Raw genomic sequence first — 16,820 nt, 5'->3', positions numbered from 1 at the left:
TGACAATCTGTTTATTCCCGAAATTTTATGGAGATCAACCAAGTTCGTCTCTCTGAAAAATTGTTCCATAACAACTAGGAAGTTTCGCGGCACTATAAAATCAGATATAATGCAATCATAACAAAGATAAACCCTTCAAATAATAATTGCAAAATTGAATAAATCAATATTCTTACTTGACTGTCGACATCGCTGACGGATCTTTATATACACGCTTTTTATTCTTTTATTACAAAGCAACTAATTAAATGAAATTTAGTGAATTTGATACGGACAATAAATAAAATCGCTTAAGTTGCTTTTGCAGTTCTCCTATTTACAATGAAAAATGAAGTCGAATCTTAAAATTGCTAATGCCTGTTATGGTTTTTTCTCATATTCTTTCATTCTACATGAAGGTCATACATTCCACAAATTCACTCACATATTTCGGGAAGCTATCCACTGACAAGTTTCCGCATCATCAATTTTCTATCTTTCAATTACGGATTACACTTTCTAGATTTATTTTGAATATTTCAATTTGTACTAATAAAACAAATATGTCAAATGTGTAGAATTTATTGTCTAGAAAAATTGTACAAACAAAAATCTTGTTGTTTCAGAAGAGCAACTATAGACTTTAACATGGTTCGACCATAACGAACTTATACATTGAACAAAGAAAAACTGTATTCTCGTGTTTAGTGTCTAGTGTTGAGCATGCAAACAAAGTAAACATTAAACTAAATGTTAATACTTCAACTGGCTAACCTGTGTTAGGGCCAACTAAAAGAATCATTCTACAAAATTATATCTAACAACTTGATTATTTCTACTTACTTTCCCGGAACGTAGGTCCCGCGTGCCCATTGACGAACCACTCGCATTCCCACCGTCTCGCTGATATCCAAATAAAACAAAAATTCAAATGTGATGGATTTAACAAAAAACAAAAAAATCAACTTAAAAAGCGACAAGACTACATATATAGTGTATAGTAAAAGCGTGAGTTAATCATAAATACATATTGATGATTTTCGTGATGCATATGCAGCAGATGTGCCTATGATAGTTTCATTTGTTTGAAAGGAAACTAAGCTTCTAGCATGATCATACTTCCAAGCATATTGCCATGAAATGTTTAGAAGCGGATGAACGAATGATGATTATCTTATAAACTTCGCGAACTAGCTTGAATTGTGTGTAATAGACGAGTAAAGAAAGATAAGGAAGAATTGTAACTTGCTGCATTTAAATTTTACAGATTTTTACAATTTTAGATATGTTGTTATGCTTCTCTTGTTCTACGAAGGGAAATTCTAGGAAAAATGCAAAAAATATACTCCTGACAGCGTTAAGAAACAACTTTAGCAAAGTGTACTTTTGTGGAGAATTTGTAATTTTAATTAACTTTCAAAGCCAATCAAGACAAAAAAGTGCGTGTTCCGCTAATTCGAAAAGTAAACAAATTCAATACCGTGAAGGTAATGAAGATTGCAATATGCTGGCCAGTTGGCCAACATATTATAAAATAAATATAAAGCAAGAAAATATATTGCGAACAGCCGTAAGCAATAAATTGAACACGGATATAGAACAATCGGAAACCCAGGGAACGCTAGAATGATGATATTGGCTTAAGAATTAGAAGATTAGGGAGGTGACGGTTCAAATAAAGTAAAGAGAAAATCCGACAGCAAAGAGAAAACAGGAGGAAAAAATATAGATTGCAGCTTATTGGCTTGATTCTTCAGCACTAACTTCAATTCATATTTTGACTTATCAATTTTGTTAATATCGTAATAAGATGTCATCTGTACGTTTTTTATTACCAAAAAAATGTAAAATCAAATTTTCAATGAACCGTTGCTATTTGTTTTCTTTTTATCAAAGTATATTAACCCTGATAGCCATGGATTATTTAATCAAAAGCCACACTGTTTTATCTGCTGATCGTACCTGATTTACCATATTGAAAAAGTTGATGAGTGCATCTACCTAAAGCGTCGGTCTACCGGAACCGAAGTCTTTGGGAGAATTTTATTACATTGTGAAAAATCGACAGGCTGATTAGCATGATTGACAAACTGCAGCCAACTTAGCAGGTTGCCGCGGTTGCAAAGTGGTGAGCATAACACTTTCATGGTGACTTCACGAGTATTCTCTCTCAAATCATGCAGAAAAAAGAGATTTTCGAGAACCGTTGCATTGGGGTCGAAACCTCAATATACAAAACAAAGTACTGTTTTCTTTTTTTGTGAGGAATGATTCGTCTGCATCATGCTGGATAAGCGAGCTCCTATATTGTGCATTGATATGTGTGGCTGTCGTGTTAAACGGGTGAGCAGACTTATCTCCGTCAACTTTAATCACAATTTCTTTAAAAGCGAGTTTTTTCATATTCATAATTCACAAGACGAAATAACTTTGGTTCGATAAGATGACGTAATACCAATAAAATCAAAATCTGTTCTTGAAAGCTACTTTTCGATTTTTACTAGTAATCGAGTATTTACAATCAAAGGTCAACACCAACATTTCACTATCAATGAAGGAACCGAAAAACTACGAAACAAACTAGTCACCAAATCGACTGGGATATAGGGAAATGATTCAATATTTAAATAGTGATGAAATGTGTATATATCTGGCATTATCAGCGAGCGACATCACTCGCCCATTTTTCTTGTTAATGAAACACCAGTCTTTTTCGATTTCAATCAGACACTTTTCGCCAGAACATTATATGCAGAAGTCGTGACATTAACTAGCCATATCGCAGGCGGAAGTTAATTTAACTTTTACTTTGAGGTTATCTTAACACTGAAGTTTTTAGTAACACCCTAGAATTTATTTTTAGGGACTCAAAAGACGATATAAGAGCAAATGTAATATATTTTACCAAACATTTGTCGGCCAATCATCAAAAATATCCGGTCGAGGTTACAAGAGTGTTGAATCAGCTATTAGGACCATGAAGAGGTTACCAAAACGTTATGGGTGTAAAGTAACATAACGCTTATTTCTAAAGCTTGACATTCAATATGTCTCAGCGCCGAACTGAAACCTTTTTTTCAGTGTCAAACATATCAAATTTCGTACCGAAAAAGAGTATCTGTGTAAAGAACTACTGCACTACTCCTTTAAAAAGTATTGTGAAACTCAGAATTTGTGTTGGAGACTTAAGACGACTATTTTCTATTTGAAACTGCAGAGATTGGTTAAGGTCGTTCAAAAATAATTAATTTGATGTGGAAGATAACGTTTTGGGTTACCGTTTAAAGACGGAAGGTTGAATATTACTTTATGGAGACTCATATCAGATGCAATTTAAATTTTCAGAATCTTAGAGGGTCGAGCAAACTAGTTTCGAAATATGAAGTGTCAGGAAGAATTCATATACAATCGGATTTAGTGTCCTACGAGATGCAGAACAGCATTTTTTCAAGCGCGAATAACTGTTTGAATGGAGAAAAATATTATTTGCATCATATCGTGGTTAGCTGTGTTAGATAAATTACTATAAGCCTAGGATTTAGTTAAGTCGAATATTCACCCTCCAGCCGCGCCAATTTTACCGACAAGTTAGTAGGATGAAGGCTCGATGCTCATCCTGTCGAGCCAAAAGGTGAAATCTGATTTCCGACCGTACGGGCATATTGAAGTGGTGTGTTGAGTATTTTGATGAACTGCTTGCTCAATAATCAAAATATCGGCGAGTTGAAGATCCCGCCAACTGAAGGCGGTAGACAAAAGCTGCGATCACCAACCATGGAAGAAACAGTCCGTACAATTCGTCGGTTTAAGAATCATAAGCCGCCAGGAGCCGATGGAATTACAGCCGAACTGATTAAATAACCAGCTCATCAACTTATGCTCAAAGCCCTGTACATCGAATCAATGCCTGATGACTGACAAAGAGGCATTATCTGTCCCATACATAAAAAGGGAGTTATCAGAGCGGCAGATAGGGATATTGTGCTGCTGAGCACTATCTATAAGATATTCCCTAGTGGCTTGCTAGGCCTGATCGCCCCATACGCTCAGAATATCATCGGATCATATCAGAGACCCAGCCTCGTCTTCTTATCGACTTCAAGGCCGTATGTAACAACATAGCCCCCATCAAGAACGGCCTAAGACAAGGTAATGCTCCATCGTGCATCCTTGTTAATCTGACCCTGGAAAAAATGATGCGTAATGCTGAGGGAAATGCGAGAGGCACCATCCTCTTAAAGTTCACCCAACATTTGGCCTATGCTGACGATAACGACATCATGGGAAGAACATCGCCAGCTGTACAAACTGCCTTCATATATATCAAGCAGGCGGCAATCGACGCGAGATCTTGGGCTGCGCTTTTTGAAGGTAAAACGAAATATACAACGGCAACATCAGCACCAAAAACCAAAGGAGCAATATTGGGGGGTTACATTAGCAATTGGTTGATCGCTCATGGTATTCAATAGATCTATTTCGCCCATTTCTGGGCCTTTAACCTCAAACCTTAGTTCTGAGAACAGTTTTATCCATCGTACCAGGAGGTTATTGCACCCGTGGACGTGAGCGATAATTAAAAACAGGCTACAGTGTAAAATATATTTAACTGAAATAATATGAATAGTAGTTGCTTCTATGCTAAAACTATTCACACAATTTCTTATTTGCGAAGTAAACAAGGATACAAACAGACAAAATATTCAGCATGTTGGCTAGTAGAAACATTTCATACTGTGAAGAACCATTGAAACAATGGGAGAAACATGCTGACAAACAAGTAATACGATTTAGTGCCTCTAACCGTTGTATACAGATATGTGCACAGACAATACAAATTGGAAAACAAGAAGGAATATGAACTTTTGAAGACAATAAAAATTGAAGGGAGTATTAATATGAAACACCGGCTCAGTAAAAATGATATTATCAAGTTGAATTCATACGATATATTATCAAGTTCAAGAGTATAACTTTGAGAACTACAGATGAAGAGAAGGATCCATTATTAGTGCGACAGAACATTATAAATAGTCGCACATTCATTTCTTCATCATTCAATTATTTCGAGTCTGTTAGTACAAGTTTAATTTGGAAAATTTTAGAATTAGCACTTGAAATATTCTTTCCCATCTTTACTCCTACATCACACAATAGCCAGTATTATACGAAGTTCAATATTTTACGCAAAGAAGCGTAAACAATGTACACTCTTCGTACTTACCTTAATTCGCTTTTAAATATGAATATGTTGTTATTTCAAATTATCGTAGTGAAATACACAGAAGCATGCCAATTAAATGTTCCGTAACATGAAACACAAAAATCATCAACTGCCCGAAAATTTTCTTGGATTTCCTTTCTCTTCTATTATACTCACATTAAGATGGTGGTAGTCTCCTGAACCATCGTGTGGCGCTGGTTTATATTTGCCGCAGCAGAAGTTACAACAGCAGCAGCAACAGCAACAACAATAACAGCCTGTGATGACTGCACAGCATAGGAAGATTGCCTGAAGATTTCAGATGGTTATACTTATTCAAAGGATATTCCACCTCGAGTTTCAAAAGATAATTACCTTGCAAGCAGGCGAAGTAACTACAAAGTAAGCGTTAACATTTTCTTCTCCGAATTGCTCAGCAATATATAGACCAAGCGATCCGTAATTGTCATAAATATTTCTTTTTGTCAAATCACTTAAGATTGAATGTGCTCGATTAACTTCTTTAAACTAAATAAAAAATATTGATTCAGTTCAATCGTGGCGGAATGAAGACAAATCAACTTACCTTGTCCGCTGCTTCCGTATTATTTGGATTTTTATCTGGATGATATTTAAGTGCTAGTTTTCTGTAAGTTTTTTTAATATCATCTGCTGTCGCAGTTTTTTGAAGGCCCAATATTTGATATAATGAATCTCCGGACGTCCTGGAAGAAAATTAATTGGATCATTAAAACAAGTGAACAAAACCAACATTGACAAAAAACCTGACTTATTATTATATTTGCAAAGAATCGAAAAACTAAATCAGTCATTGTGGTTAGAATAAGTTTTAACCGAATAAACTACAAAGAAGTTCAGCAATCTTTCAGATAACATTCATTTGAAATCCATGCTGGAATATGTCTATAACTTATTATCATACATCAGTGTCAAAAATATTTTCCTTGAATTTTTATGAATCAGGTCAAAACTCTAAAAGAGGCTTCTGAAATTTCTCCCAATTCGGTTCGATTGCAGATATCATCATAAGTCTAGCAAGACAGCTTTTGCTTCTTGTTCAGCTTTTGTCTCGTCGGCTATATTGAATTTGCCACTTTTTTCCGTCATAGGCTTGTTCTAGGTGAATCCGAGAGGTTCTCAAATCACTATCTAGCATATCAAACCATCGCTGTTCCAGTCGACCTCTTGGTCGTTTCCTACCGACTTCGATGTTCAGGCCAACTTCAGCTAATGAGTACTCGTCAGTGGGAATATAGAATTCACGATGGTCGTACCATCAAAGAAGTCTCCCCCCCAATTTTCTCACAATAGGCGCAACTTTATATCGATTTGGAATGTGTTCATTTTAGACGTGATCTTAACATGTTACACCATTGATCCAACATCGCCATCGGTATTCATGGTCTTTGATATTCGGCCAGCACTATAAACAATAGAAGACGACAGGGCGGATGACACTGCGGTAAATTTTTGGATTTGAGACGTTCATTGATGCGTCTATAATCTAGACTGCCAGTTGTGGAATGATGCGTAAAGCAACTTCATAACCAGTTAACCATTGGCTGATAGCATTGATCCCAGATACTTAAATCATTCAGTTTTTGGCAGGTTGTTATCACCGACATTAGGGTCGTTTGTCAAACAAGTTAATACCATGTTGATGCCTGCTTTTTCGAACTTTACTCTTCGGATGAAGGTGGAGTAATTTAACCTAGCGTATGAGTTAGTTTCATTGACTTTAAAGTCACCTATGATAGCATAACCAGAGTTAAACTGCACACGGCGATGAGAGCATTCGGTACCCCGACGAAATTAGTAAGACTGACTAGGCTGACTCTGACCAATGTGCGAGGTCAGATAAAAGCAACATCACTCTCGACACCATTCGACATCAACAACGGTCTAAGACAAGGGGATGCTCTATCATGCGTCCTCTTTAACCTGGCCCTGGAAAAGGGGGCGGGGGTCACTTAATCCGTATTGATGAGGATAATAGGTAGAAAAAGAACACGAGACAGATACTGCCTGAGATAGAACGGTGACGTAGGCCACGGCGCCAGGCAGCTTTTAGGGATACCGAATTGGTGGACCTCGCCGCAAAACCGAGATGCCTGGAGTTCCTTATTAAGGCAGGTCTAGACCAGATATCGATTGTTGCGCCGTTGATGATGAGTTAGTCTGGCACTAGTTATTAGCGTAATGCATACCAGATGAATTTGAGTGACACTCGATCAAACGCCTTCTCTAGATCCAAGGATGATTGAACGATTTTGCAGAAATTTGAAATCCGCACAAGGGCCTGTACCAAGAAAGAGAAAGTTCAGTATAACAAGAAGCGAACTAGGCTTTCGGACTTTTTTCAAAAGGTAGTTTCAACTTGTGAACTTATACGTTCAAAATTGACTGGGTAATAATATTTCACTTTACGGTTTACTTATTAAGTAACAGTGGTTCCCAGTTGTCAATGCGGTAGTAAATTATTTTTAATTTTCGGTTGTTGCCCATATATTGATTAAAGAATATACAGTTTATTTTTTTTTTAAATGAAAACAAAACCTTATTAAAATCGATTCACTGTCTGTCTTCTGTAGCACGCACTTTTCTCAGGAACGGTTAAACCTGCTGACACGAAATTCTATAGAAAGTTTGGAACTATAAACTTCTACACATACGGTGAATTACATTGCTGCACGTTGAACTTAAGGGAGGTGCAAAATGTCGTTTTCACCGAATATAGCCGAAAGGTGTCGATTAGTATTTCCAAAGCAGGTATTAGTTTTGACATTGGTTGCAAAGGAGAAGTGCGGAGTCCGAAGGGGTCAATTACTTTAAGGATTCAAGGAAGCATCTGAAAAATTATGACTTTCTATCCACATGATATCTTGGCCTCGAAATACTCTCCGTTACGATATTTGCTTAAATAAAGTTAATGCGCGAGGCCCCCCTAAATTCAACCTGGATCCATAATATCTTTCAGGAACATAGGTTTTAATATGAAGCAGCATACGGTATGGAAATTGTATTGTTATTAATAAAGTTATAGTATGCAAAATTTCCGCGTCAAATCACTACTCTCTAAGAGATAAAATGTCGGTACCACATCGGATTGAATATCAGGTATATTCAACGTAGATACATTACGAGCTATATATAAATGGAACCGTCAAATACCCGATTATTCTTACATACAAAAATCAACACAACCTTTCATACCTGAAGCGGCGAGCTCCGGTTTCCGATTTGTTCATGATTATTTCTCGATTTTCAATTTTTTAACTAGGTATAGAATCTAAAAGATAATATTTCATAGAACCTAAGTTTAGAAACTTTTTCAAGTATTACAATTGGAAAATGTTGAGAAATTTGCACAGGAACGGAATACCTAAATTCACCTATAAGTGACCTCATATTGCGGGATGTCATACTGCGTGTTCTTCTTCCAGAACGTTATCCCCGCGCGAATCGAGGAATTGCGGTAGACTATCACCGTGTAAATGACTTAGTCATAACCTTACCGAGACACATCGTAACTTTGCAGCTGACGTGATAATTATAATTCCTTCATGGAAATGATGAAATTTATGGCACAGTATCAGATAAAAGTGTTTCTAATTGTAAGCAATCACTAAAAAAAATGTCAAACAATTTTATTCCTGCCTTGTGCATATGAAGGATTTCTTGCAAAAAAAACTACAAAATTGGAAATTATAACCTTCAAATTATCTAATACCGAAAGTCAAGTACATAATGTTGATAAACTAAAGGCAAGTATTTCTTTAAATATCCTTTTTGAAATTAAATAATCAAAGAAACCTTAACCCCTTCTTCTAGTTCTTTTAAATATGCGCATGTTATCACTACAAAATTGATTCTCTTCGCACTCTATTCTACCTATCATAAAATCTAAAAAAAGGTATATATTTGTATGACTAATTGTTTTCAGATACTCTTATGTTCCAACACTTTTTGCTTTATCAGTGGGCTTACGAATTTTCACTCATTCAACCATAGTAACATTCCAAAATATATATATTGGTTAATCTAATCAACCCACAACACGGTTCAAATTTATATCTTAATTAGTACTTAAGATCAGATTAAAAAGAAAACAATACTGGCAATTATTTTTGAGATTTGAATGGGGTTTTTCATTAGTAATCAACTTTGATTTTCAATAACCTTTAGCGGAGACACTTTCTTCTATGGGATAGAGCAGAGTAGCAAGTATGGCGACAAACTTGATAAATTTAGGGATTTTGCTAGGTTTAAGGAGCGTCATTCATGCCGAATTTCCTTTACTGGAAAGCAAGAATTTTCCGATTGGATTGGAAGGGCAGTTAATATAAACTTTAACTCATGGCAGAAAGGTAGTCTATTGCTTTGTGGTCAGTTTATCTTTAGGCCGCCTTAACAAAGTCTTATGTCCACGAGCAAACCTTACATATTTCATAAGATCGTGACCAAAACAAATACAGGATGCGGCAGCATAACTTCCTTTTTTCAAAACTCAATAAAAACTATTGTATGCATCGGAAAATACTTATTTATTTTTCATAATGTAGGTACATGTTACAGTTTTTATTTACATTGTTTTGAAGATCAAATCTGTTAGGTGACGTCCCCCGTTCTCCATACATTGCGTAAACCGATTTCTGGCGTTTGTCATGACTCTTGTTCGCATAGCAGGTGTTATGTTGGCAATTTCTTCTTGGATGTTGGTCTTCAAATCTTGTAGGCTTCTTGGACGGTTCACATAAACATGGGATTTCAAAAAACCCCATTGAAAAAAATCATAAGGGGACAGGTCGGGAGAGCGTGCCGGCCATTCCAAATCGCCTCTAATTGAGATAAGGCGCTCTGGAAAGTGTTCCCTCAAAACAGCCATCGATGCTCTTGAAGTGTGTGCTGTTGCACCGTCTTGTTGGTATCAAGTGTTCCCCAAATCCAAATTTTCTAGCCCTGGGAAAAAAAATTCTGTAGCATGTTTACATACCGGTCCGAATTCACTGTCACTAACCTCATTTTCCTCAAAAAACTAGCTGAGGAAATTGCACACCACACTGTGACTTTGGGTGAATGCAAAGGCTTTTGATGCAATTCTCGAGGGTTGGTGTCAGCCCAGTAGCGCATGTTTTGTTTGTTAACCGACCCACACAAATGAAAATGGGCTTCATCGCTAAAAAAACAATAGCACCCTCGGGAACGACATCAAGAAGAAGCTCACACGCGTTCATCCGAGAATTGAAGATCTGAATTCACGTTCTGAAAGTTCCTGCACTATCGCCATCTTATAGGGATGAAAATGAAGGTCATAACGAAGAATTCTTCTCACAGAACGGTCGGATAGTCCAAGGGCAGATGTGTGTTTGCGCGCAGATCGCCGTGTCGATTGCAACATTGACGCTCTCACTGCTTCAATGTTCTCAGGTGATCTAACGGACCGAGGGACTCCAGTTCTTCCTTTTGTCGCACTTGCAGTTTGTCTGAATGTAGTGACCCATGTAACAATTGATTTGCGGTCTGGGACGGGAGCCAACGGAGCTAAATTAAAGCGATTCCGAAATGCACGCTGTGTTGCAATAACCGAGCATCGGCTTGAAAACTAAACCTCAACGGCAATGACACGCTCCTCACTATTCCAACGCATGATGGCGACTGAACCGTGTCAGGACAAAACTTTACAGTATCCCCTCTTGAACGAGACCACTAGCACTCCGCTATGACATCAGCTAACTGAGTGGCGCGCATTTTAAAAAAGGAAGTAATGCTGCCGCACCCTGTAGAATAGATGGGATCATTCTGAATTGAACATGTATTTTTATTTTAAAACCATTTTATTGTCCCCGAAACACTACTCGAAAAGAGACCGACTTTACGGCTACGACTCTTGTATATTGAAAAACACTTTCATTGGTTTTTGAAAACTACGGACGCTTCTTGACAACGATATCAAGTGACCCCAGAAAGCTCGCTTTCTCCAACATAAACGGGACTACTAGTGAAATTGGCTATATGATGTGACTGGAGTGCACACCTTTCCTTGCGGCACGGTGCTTTTGTATTCTGGTAAGTCGGACTAATAGTGAATATTAGTGAGTAGCCGATTTCTTACAGAAACTTAACTGCGAGATTTCGTCAACTCAGCTGTGAATGAGCACCTGAGTCAATAATAATCGTTGGCGCAACAATCCATATTGGATCAGGGCCTTGAAGTGTGTTAGAGCACTTCATTCAAGACCGGGAGTCAAGGCAGGGTAATAATCACGAACGAGAGCAAAGCTGATCACGTTGCCTCCTAGAATGTACCGTAGTCCTGTAGTGTGCCGTTACGATCTCGAATGAAGTGCTCTAACACGCCCCAAGGCGTGGATTCAATTGGATTGTCGCCACAATGATTATTATTATTAATTTTGACTTACTGTAACTTTGCTAATAAAATAAGTGATCTCAAACTGCAATAATCCATATCCAGAATATAAATATGTGCTAATTTTGACTAGGGGTTGAAGTCTAAATCTCATAGAGGAATATCATTGTGATTCTGAAAATGATGTCAAAAATAAAACCTTTTTCGAAAAGTACTAATCGAGTCCTTTCACCACATGGCTATATTCGATGAAAAGAAGATTTACACTTCCCTTTTCCATGTATTATTAACCGCTTCCTTCCCCTCCCCACCGTTTCAAGTGAAGTTTGAACAATTCAATTATTCAATAAACAACAATAAACCAGTTTCAATAAAGTTTTATTTACCACACAACCTTGAAAATAAGATGTCGTAAAGGCATAAATTGCGAGATAAAGCTAGATAAACCTCAACTTCTAAATATATCAAAGTTTCATTTGCAATCATATGAATAATTCTCATATTTTTCAGAGCAAGCTACAATTGAAAGAATAAAATATTCTAGGCTTTCAGAAGTCTTAACAAAGACAAATTCAGACCCTTTCAAACATTTAAGCCGCAAACTACAAGTAATAGCATGAGATTGTGGCGATGAAATAAAAAGGATTAACTACATATCTGACAAAACAAGTTGAAATTTGGCATACGGAGTAATGGCACGTGTCCCTAAACGGAAAATTTAAACTTTTGTTGATTTGCATCATCCTACCCTCGCTTCACCATTTTTTCCTTCAAATATGTTCATATTTGCTATTTCAATGATTTGGAATTCCTCAACACCTAAACCTAATAAAATATCATTGGCATTTTATGACGGGATCAAAATCCTTTTAACAACAAATTATATTGCTGTGAAGTTGGAAAGATAGAGAATAAGAGAAGTTAAAGATTTGTTTTGTCAAAGTGATATTTGAAAAATTATTTTTGCAGTAACGCGAAAGTTTACAAATGGATACGTATTGTCTCAAAGACCGTCCAAAACTGAAATGGCTTGAAACGCTAGAAGGTCACTTGAAAATACATTTTATCCAGGCCAAGCTTACAACTGAGAGAAATGGGGAACCCTTCTAGGCAAAGGCCCTAAGCTTCTACAAGCACTCGATGAGAATATACAGGAGGTTTCTTGCAATGGTAGTTTTTCGGGGCGAGAGGCGATATTTTCAATATGAAACAAGAAACGAACTTTCCAGTGTCGTACTCTGCTTTATGGCCGATATTACTGCGATCCTAATGATTCTGTAAGGAATTTTAGAGAAATTTCTAGCAAATTTCCGAAATATAGTAATCTTATATATAAAAATCAATTACTGTTCGTTTGTCTCGCTAAAACTCGAGAACGGCTGAACGGATTTATGTGATCTTGGTTTTGAAATGTTCGTGGAGTTCTAGGGAAGGTTTAAAAGGTGAGAAAAATTCGAATAATTGCCGGTAAAACCCTAAAAACAGCACTTTTCTTCTTCCCATATAAACGTTTTTTTCTAAATAAAATTTAGAATCAATTTGAACTTTATTGATATTCAATAAAGTTCAATCACTCACTATGTTCATCGGATCTCATATTACAACCAAGTGACAATCTTTTATTTCTAAAAAGACAAAAAACATCAAATGTTTCACTGCTCAGAACATGTTGTATTGGAAAATAGAATTGTGATAACGACATTCCAGTAAATGTGCTCTTTTTTTTTTTGATATTTTGCGATTGTGACACTTTACTGCTAAGTGAGCGAAAAATTTTCTCACTTTGATTATTTACAATTTACGATGCCGAGGAGAAGACGACCTGACTTAGGTCGTCACAGTCAATCAAATCTGCGAAAAGCTACCTCACGTGCTAACCGCACTGATGACCAGAGAGAGAGACAGATCAAGAAAATAGTCGTATTGCTATGTCAGAATTGCGTTATTTAGTGAGTGATAATGAAGTAGATAGGCTTAGAATGCAACGAGTTCGTGCACATCAAACACAACAACAGCAATCACGACATAATGAAATTGATCGAATCCGCAGACGGAACGCTCCTGTGATTCTTGAACGAGCTGCATTGCACTATGATCCGGCAATTGATTATAGTGCTGACAAATCGGTAACAATTGGGGAAATGAAAATAATTTGTAAATATTGTAAGGCGTTAAAATACACTCATGAATCTACTGGATTATGTTGTGCTGGAGGCAAAATAAAATTGCCACAATTGCTCCCACCACCAGATCCTTTACGATCTTTAGTTTCTGGGATTGGAAATGATTCTAAGCACTTCTTGGCCAACATTCAGAAATATAACAGCTGTTTCCAGATGATATCATTTGGCGCTACACATATTATACAGGACAATTTCATGCTCACTTTCAAGGTTCTGGTATATAATATTTTTTTATAATATTCAATATGTACTAAAATGTATGTATCGGAAATAATTAATCGACAAATTTTTAAAAATTACAGATACAAGGACAAATTTACCACTTATTGGGGACACTGTTACCAGTACCTGATGCAGATTATCGATTTTTACAAATTTATTTTATGGGCAATTCAGATGAGGAAGTTGATAATCGTTGTGCTCACAATCCAACAGTGAAGAGAACCATTGTCCATGAATTACAAATGTTTCTGCATCAGAATAATAATAATAATCGTTGGCGCAACAATCCATGTTGGATCAGGGCCTTGAAGTGTGTTAGAGCACTTCATTCAAGACCGTAACGGTACACTAGGAGGCAATGTGGTCAGCATTGCGCTCGCCCGAGATTATTACCCTGATTTGACTCAGGTACTCATTCACAGCTGAGTCGACTGGTATCCGACGTCAAATCACGATACAAATTCCACTGCCACCAGTGAGATTTGAACCGCGACCTTCCGTAAGACAGCCTTGTGCTCTAACCACTCAGCTATCCGGATCAGAATAACAATTTAGTAAACATGTTCAAAATAGCATTGGATCGGATACCATCTGACAGCTATAATATTATCGTTCGAGCTGACAAATCGATTGAGGCAGTTCGAAGTCTGCCGGGTCAGCTAGTATATAATATTATTGTTAACATCTTTAAGCAAATATTGGGAGGGGGAATATTTTGTAGTCTAGATGTCATGTAGAAGGCTTCTGCGGCACTTCTCCAAATCTTGCAATTGAATAGTTTCAGAGAATCCTTGATTTAAATGTGATTGTTTTAATCCCGTTACGATACAAATGCCACTACCACCAGTGAGATTTGAACTTCCGTACGACAGCCTTGTGCTCTAATCACGCAGCTATCCAGAATTTTGGTTATTGCAAAACATAAAAATAAAAATTTATTTGGTTTGGCGGTTTGCTGTTTGTAATATAACTAGAACATTTTTCAATAAAAAAATTGCTGAGAATTGTTTACTGTATGGAGTCTAAAATGGTATAATAATCTTTCAAAACAGTTTCTAAAAAAAATCGTGAAAATGACCTATTTTCCGCGCAACAAGTAGGGGGTAGCATTTTCAAACTTTTGCATTCTTTTATTTGATTTTCTAAATGGAGAACCTTTCAAGAATATTGTGAGTATTTGAGATGAATCGCAACAAAACTAAGGAATAGACAACCATTTAAGCAACCACGCCTCAGAGATGACTCAACGCGGACTCTTGGTTCGTATGGCAAAAAGCTGCAGCTGCTAATCTATTGGATTCGTTCAAACACGCAGATAGTGCTCTTCCCAAGGATGTTTTGGATGCCAACAAGCCTATCTATGAAGATCTGAGCAAAGATGCCCTCATGGGATGGTGTGTGTAGGAGGTTTTACCCAGAACAACAATGAGAGTCCGAACCAACTTATTTGGAAAATCTCACCAAAACACTTGAGTGGAACCTGTGTCATCGTTGAGATTCCAAATTATGTGACAGCCTGTGTCTTCAATGAGGGTCCGTCCTTTGTTTAGAATTGAGTATTTAGTATGCGAAAAAAATATACAAACAATTTTTTTTTAATTTACATAGAAACGTCGATTCCAGCTCCATAAAGCAACTGCATGATCCAAATCACTCCTTTCCTTCATCCTACGACAAATTCTCTCCTTTTAAGTAGCAGCTTGGGATTTGCGTTCCGTTTTCGATATGCGATTCTCGTTTTGTTAAGGGAGTCATCTCGTGTGAAGGCCGTTTTCTTTCGCTTTTTTTAGAAATTTTTTGTAACGAACTGGATAAAGATACAAATACGAATTTTTCACCATATATTTATTAATATCTTGAGGACGCGTTACAATTTTTCCAGCCCCATAGCATAGTTCATTATTGAAATACAGAGCAATTTATACACCCATCTTCAAAATGGTGTTTTTCTGCTGCCACGTTAGAGGGCGCTGCGATCATTTTAACGAAAAAAAAGTAAACGGCATTTTAAGGTGCATACTTAACTACAGTCCGCAAGCTAGGATTATTTAAAAATATTAAAAGCTACATTTTTGGCGCCGTGTTAAACTTTTTTTTTGTGAATGTTGGTGTTTTTTAAGGCTTCTTTAATGAATAAAAAAAACTACTGAATGAATCGCAATTATCCTAGTTTATGGACGGTAGAAATATGTTCTGAATAAGTCGTCAACATTGTACACATGTACAGCCTTGGCTTCAATTCTTGTCCTTTTAGCGAAATCATTCGAACATTATTCGGACCGATAAATACGCGGTTTATTACGGCGACCGACATAAATCTGGCATGTGACCTATTAAGTGTTTAACATTATAATTTCCGAACTACTCCGAATATTAAAAAAAAACATTGCCCATATATTCTACACTATATCTAAATATAATTGATGCAAAAAAATTCAATTCCGCGGATCCGACACACGGAATGACCCCCTTAATGACGAGCACGCGGAGATTCAATTATCTACAACTCGAAAAGTTTTGCATCTAATGACATCAAAATTCCTGACAATATTTCTTACAAGGTGCAATATAACAATCGACTTTCCGATCCTTTCCCCACCTTAATTCCCTATATGGCTATATTTGGTGAAAAAATATACCCCTTTTGTAAGTACCCTGTTAAATTCAACACAGAATTATGTCACTCGCTGCATGTGAGGGCGTCCATATTTCAAATGAGTTGAGTGAACGAAAGTAAACGTATTAATCATCTTTTCCGGTTCTTATTCTGTTGGAAAAAAACACCCAAACATTAAAGAAAATACCGAAGAAATCATAGATATATCATCCAACGGGGATATTCTAA

The 16,820-nt window shown here is 36.8% G+C and overlaps 1 protein-coding gene across 9 annotated transcripts in view; it reads right to left on the bottom strand.

The window, feature by feature from the left end:
• Nucleotides 1-16,820, bottom strand: part of LOC119650413 (dnaJ homolog subfamily C member 5 homolog) — a 56,682-nt gene that overhangs the window by 21,895 nt on the left and 17,967 nt on the right. For 7 of the 9 annotated variants that reach the window (XM_038053205.1, XM_038053204.1, XM_038053198.1 and 4 more), the window contains exons 2-6: nt 5,769-5,907; nt 5,558-5,710; nt 5,360-5,491; nt 5,204-5,212; nt 823-882 (exon numbers count right to left, since the gene is read on the bottom strand). In XM_038053205.1, coding sequence (XP_037909133.1) covers nt 823-882; nt 5,204-5,212; nt 5,360-5,491; nt 5,558-5,710; nt 5,769-5,907 — 493 coding nt within the window. The remainder of the gene's footprint in view (nt 1-822; nt 883-5,203; nt 5,213-5,359; nt 5,492-5,557; nt 5,711-5,768; nt 5,908-16,820) is intronic. The other 2 variants (XM_038053202.1, XM_038053206.1) reach the window with 2 other exon arrangements.

The sequence above is a fragment of the Hermetia illucens genome, chromosome 2 (assembly GCF_905115235.1).
Source record: "Hermetia illucens chromosome 2, iHerIll2.2.curated.20191125, whole genome shotgun sequence".
Classification (NCBI taxonomy): Eukaryota; Metazoa; Arthropoda; class Insecta; order Diptera; family Stratiomyidae; genus Hermetia; species Hermetia illucens.
Note: the sequence above shows the minus strand (reverse complement) of the source record. Positions and strands in the feature narration are given on the sequence as shown.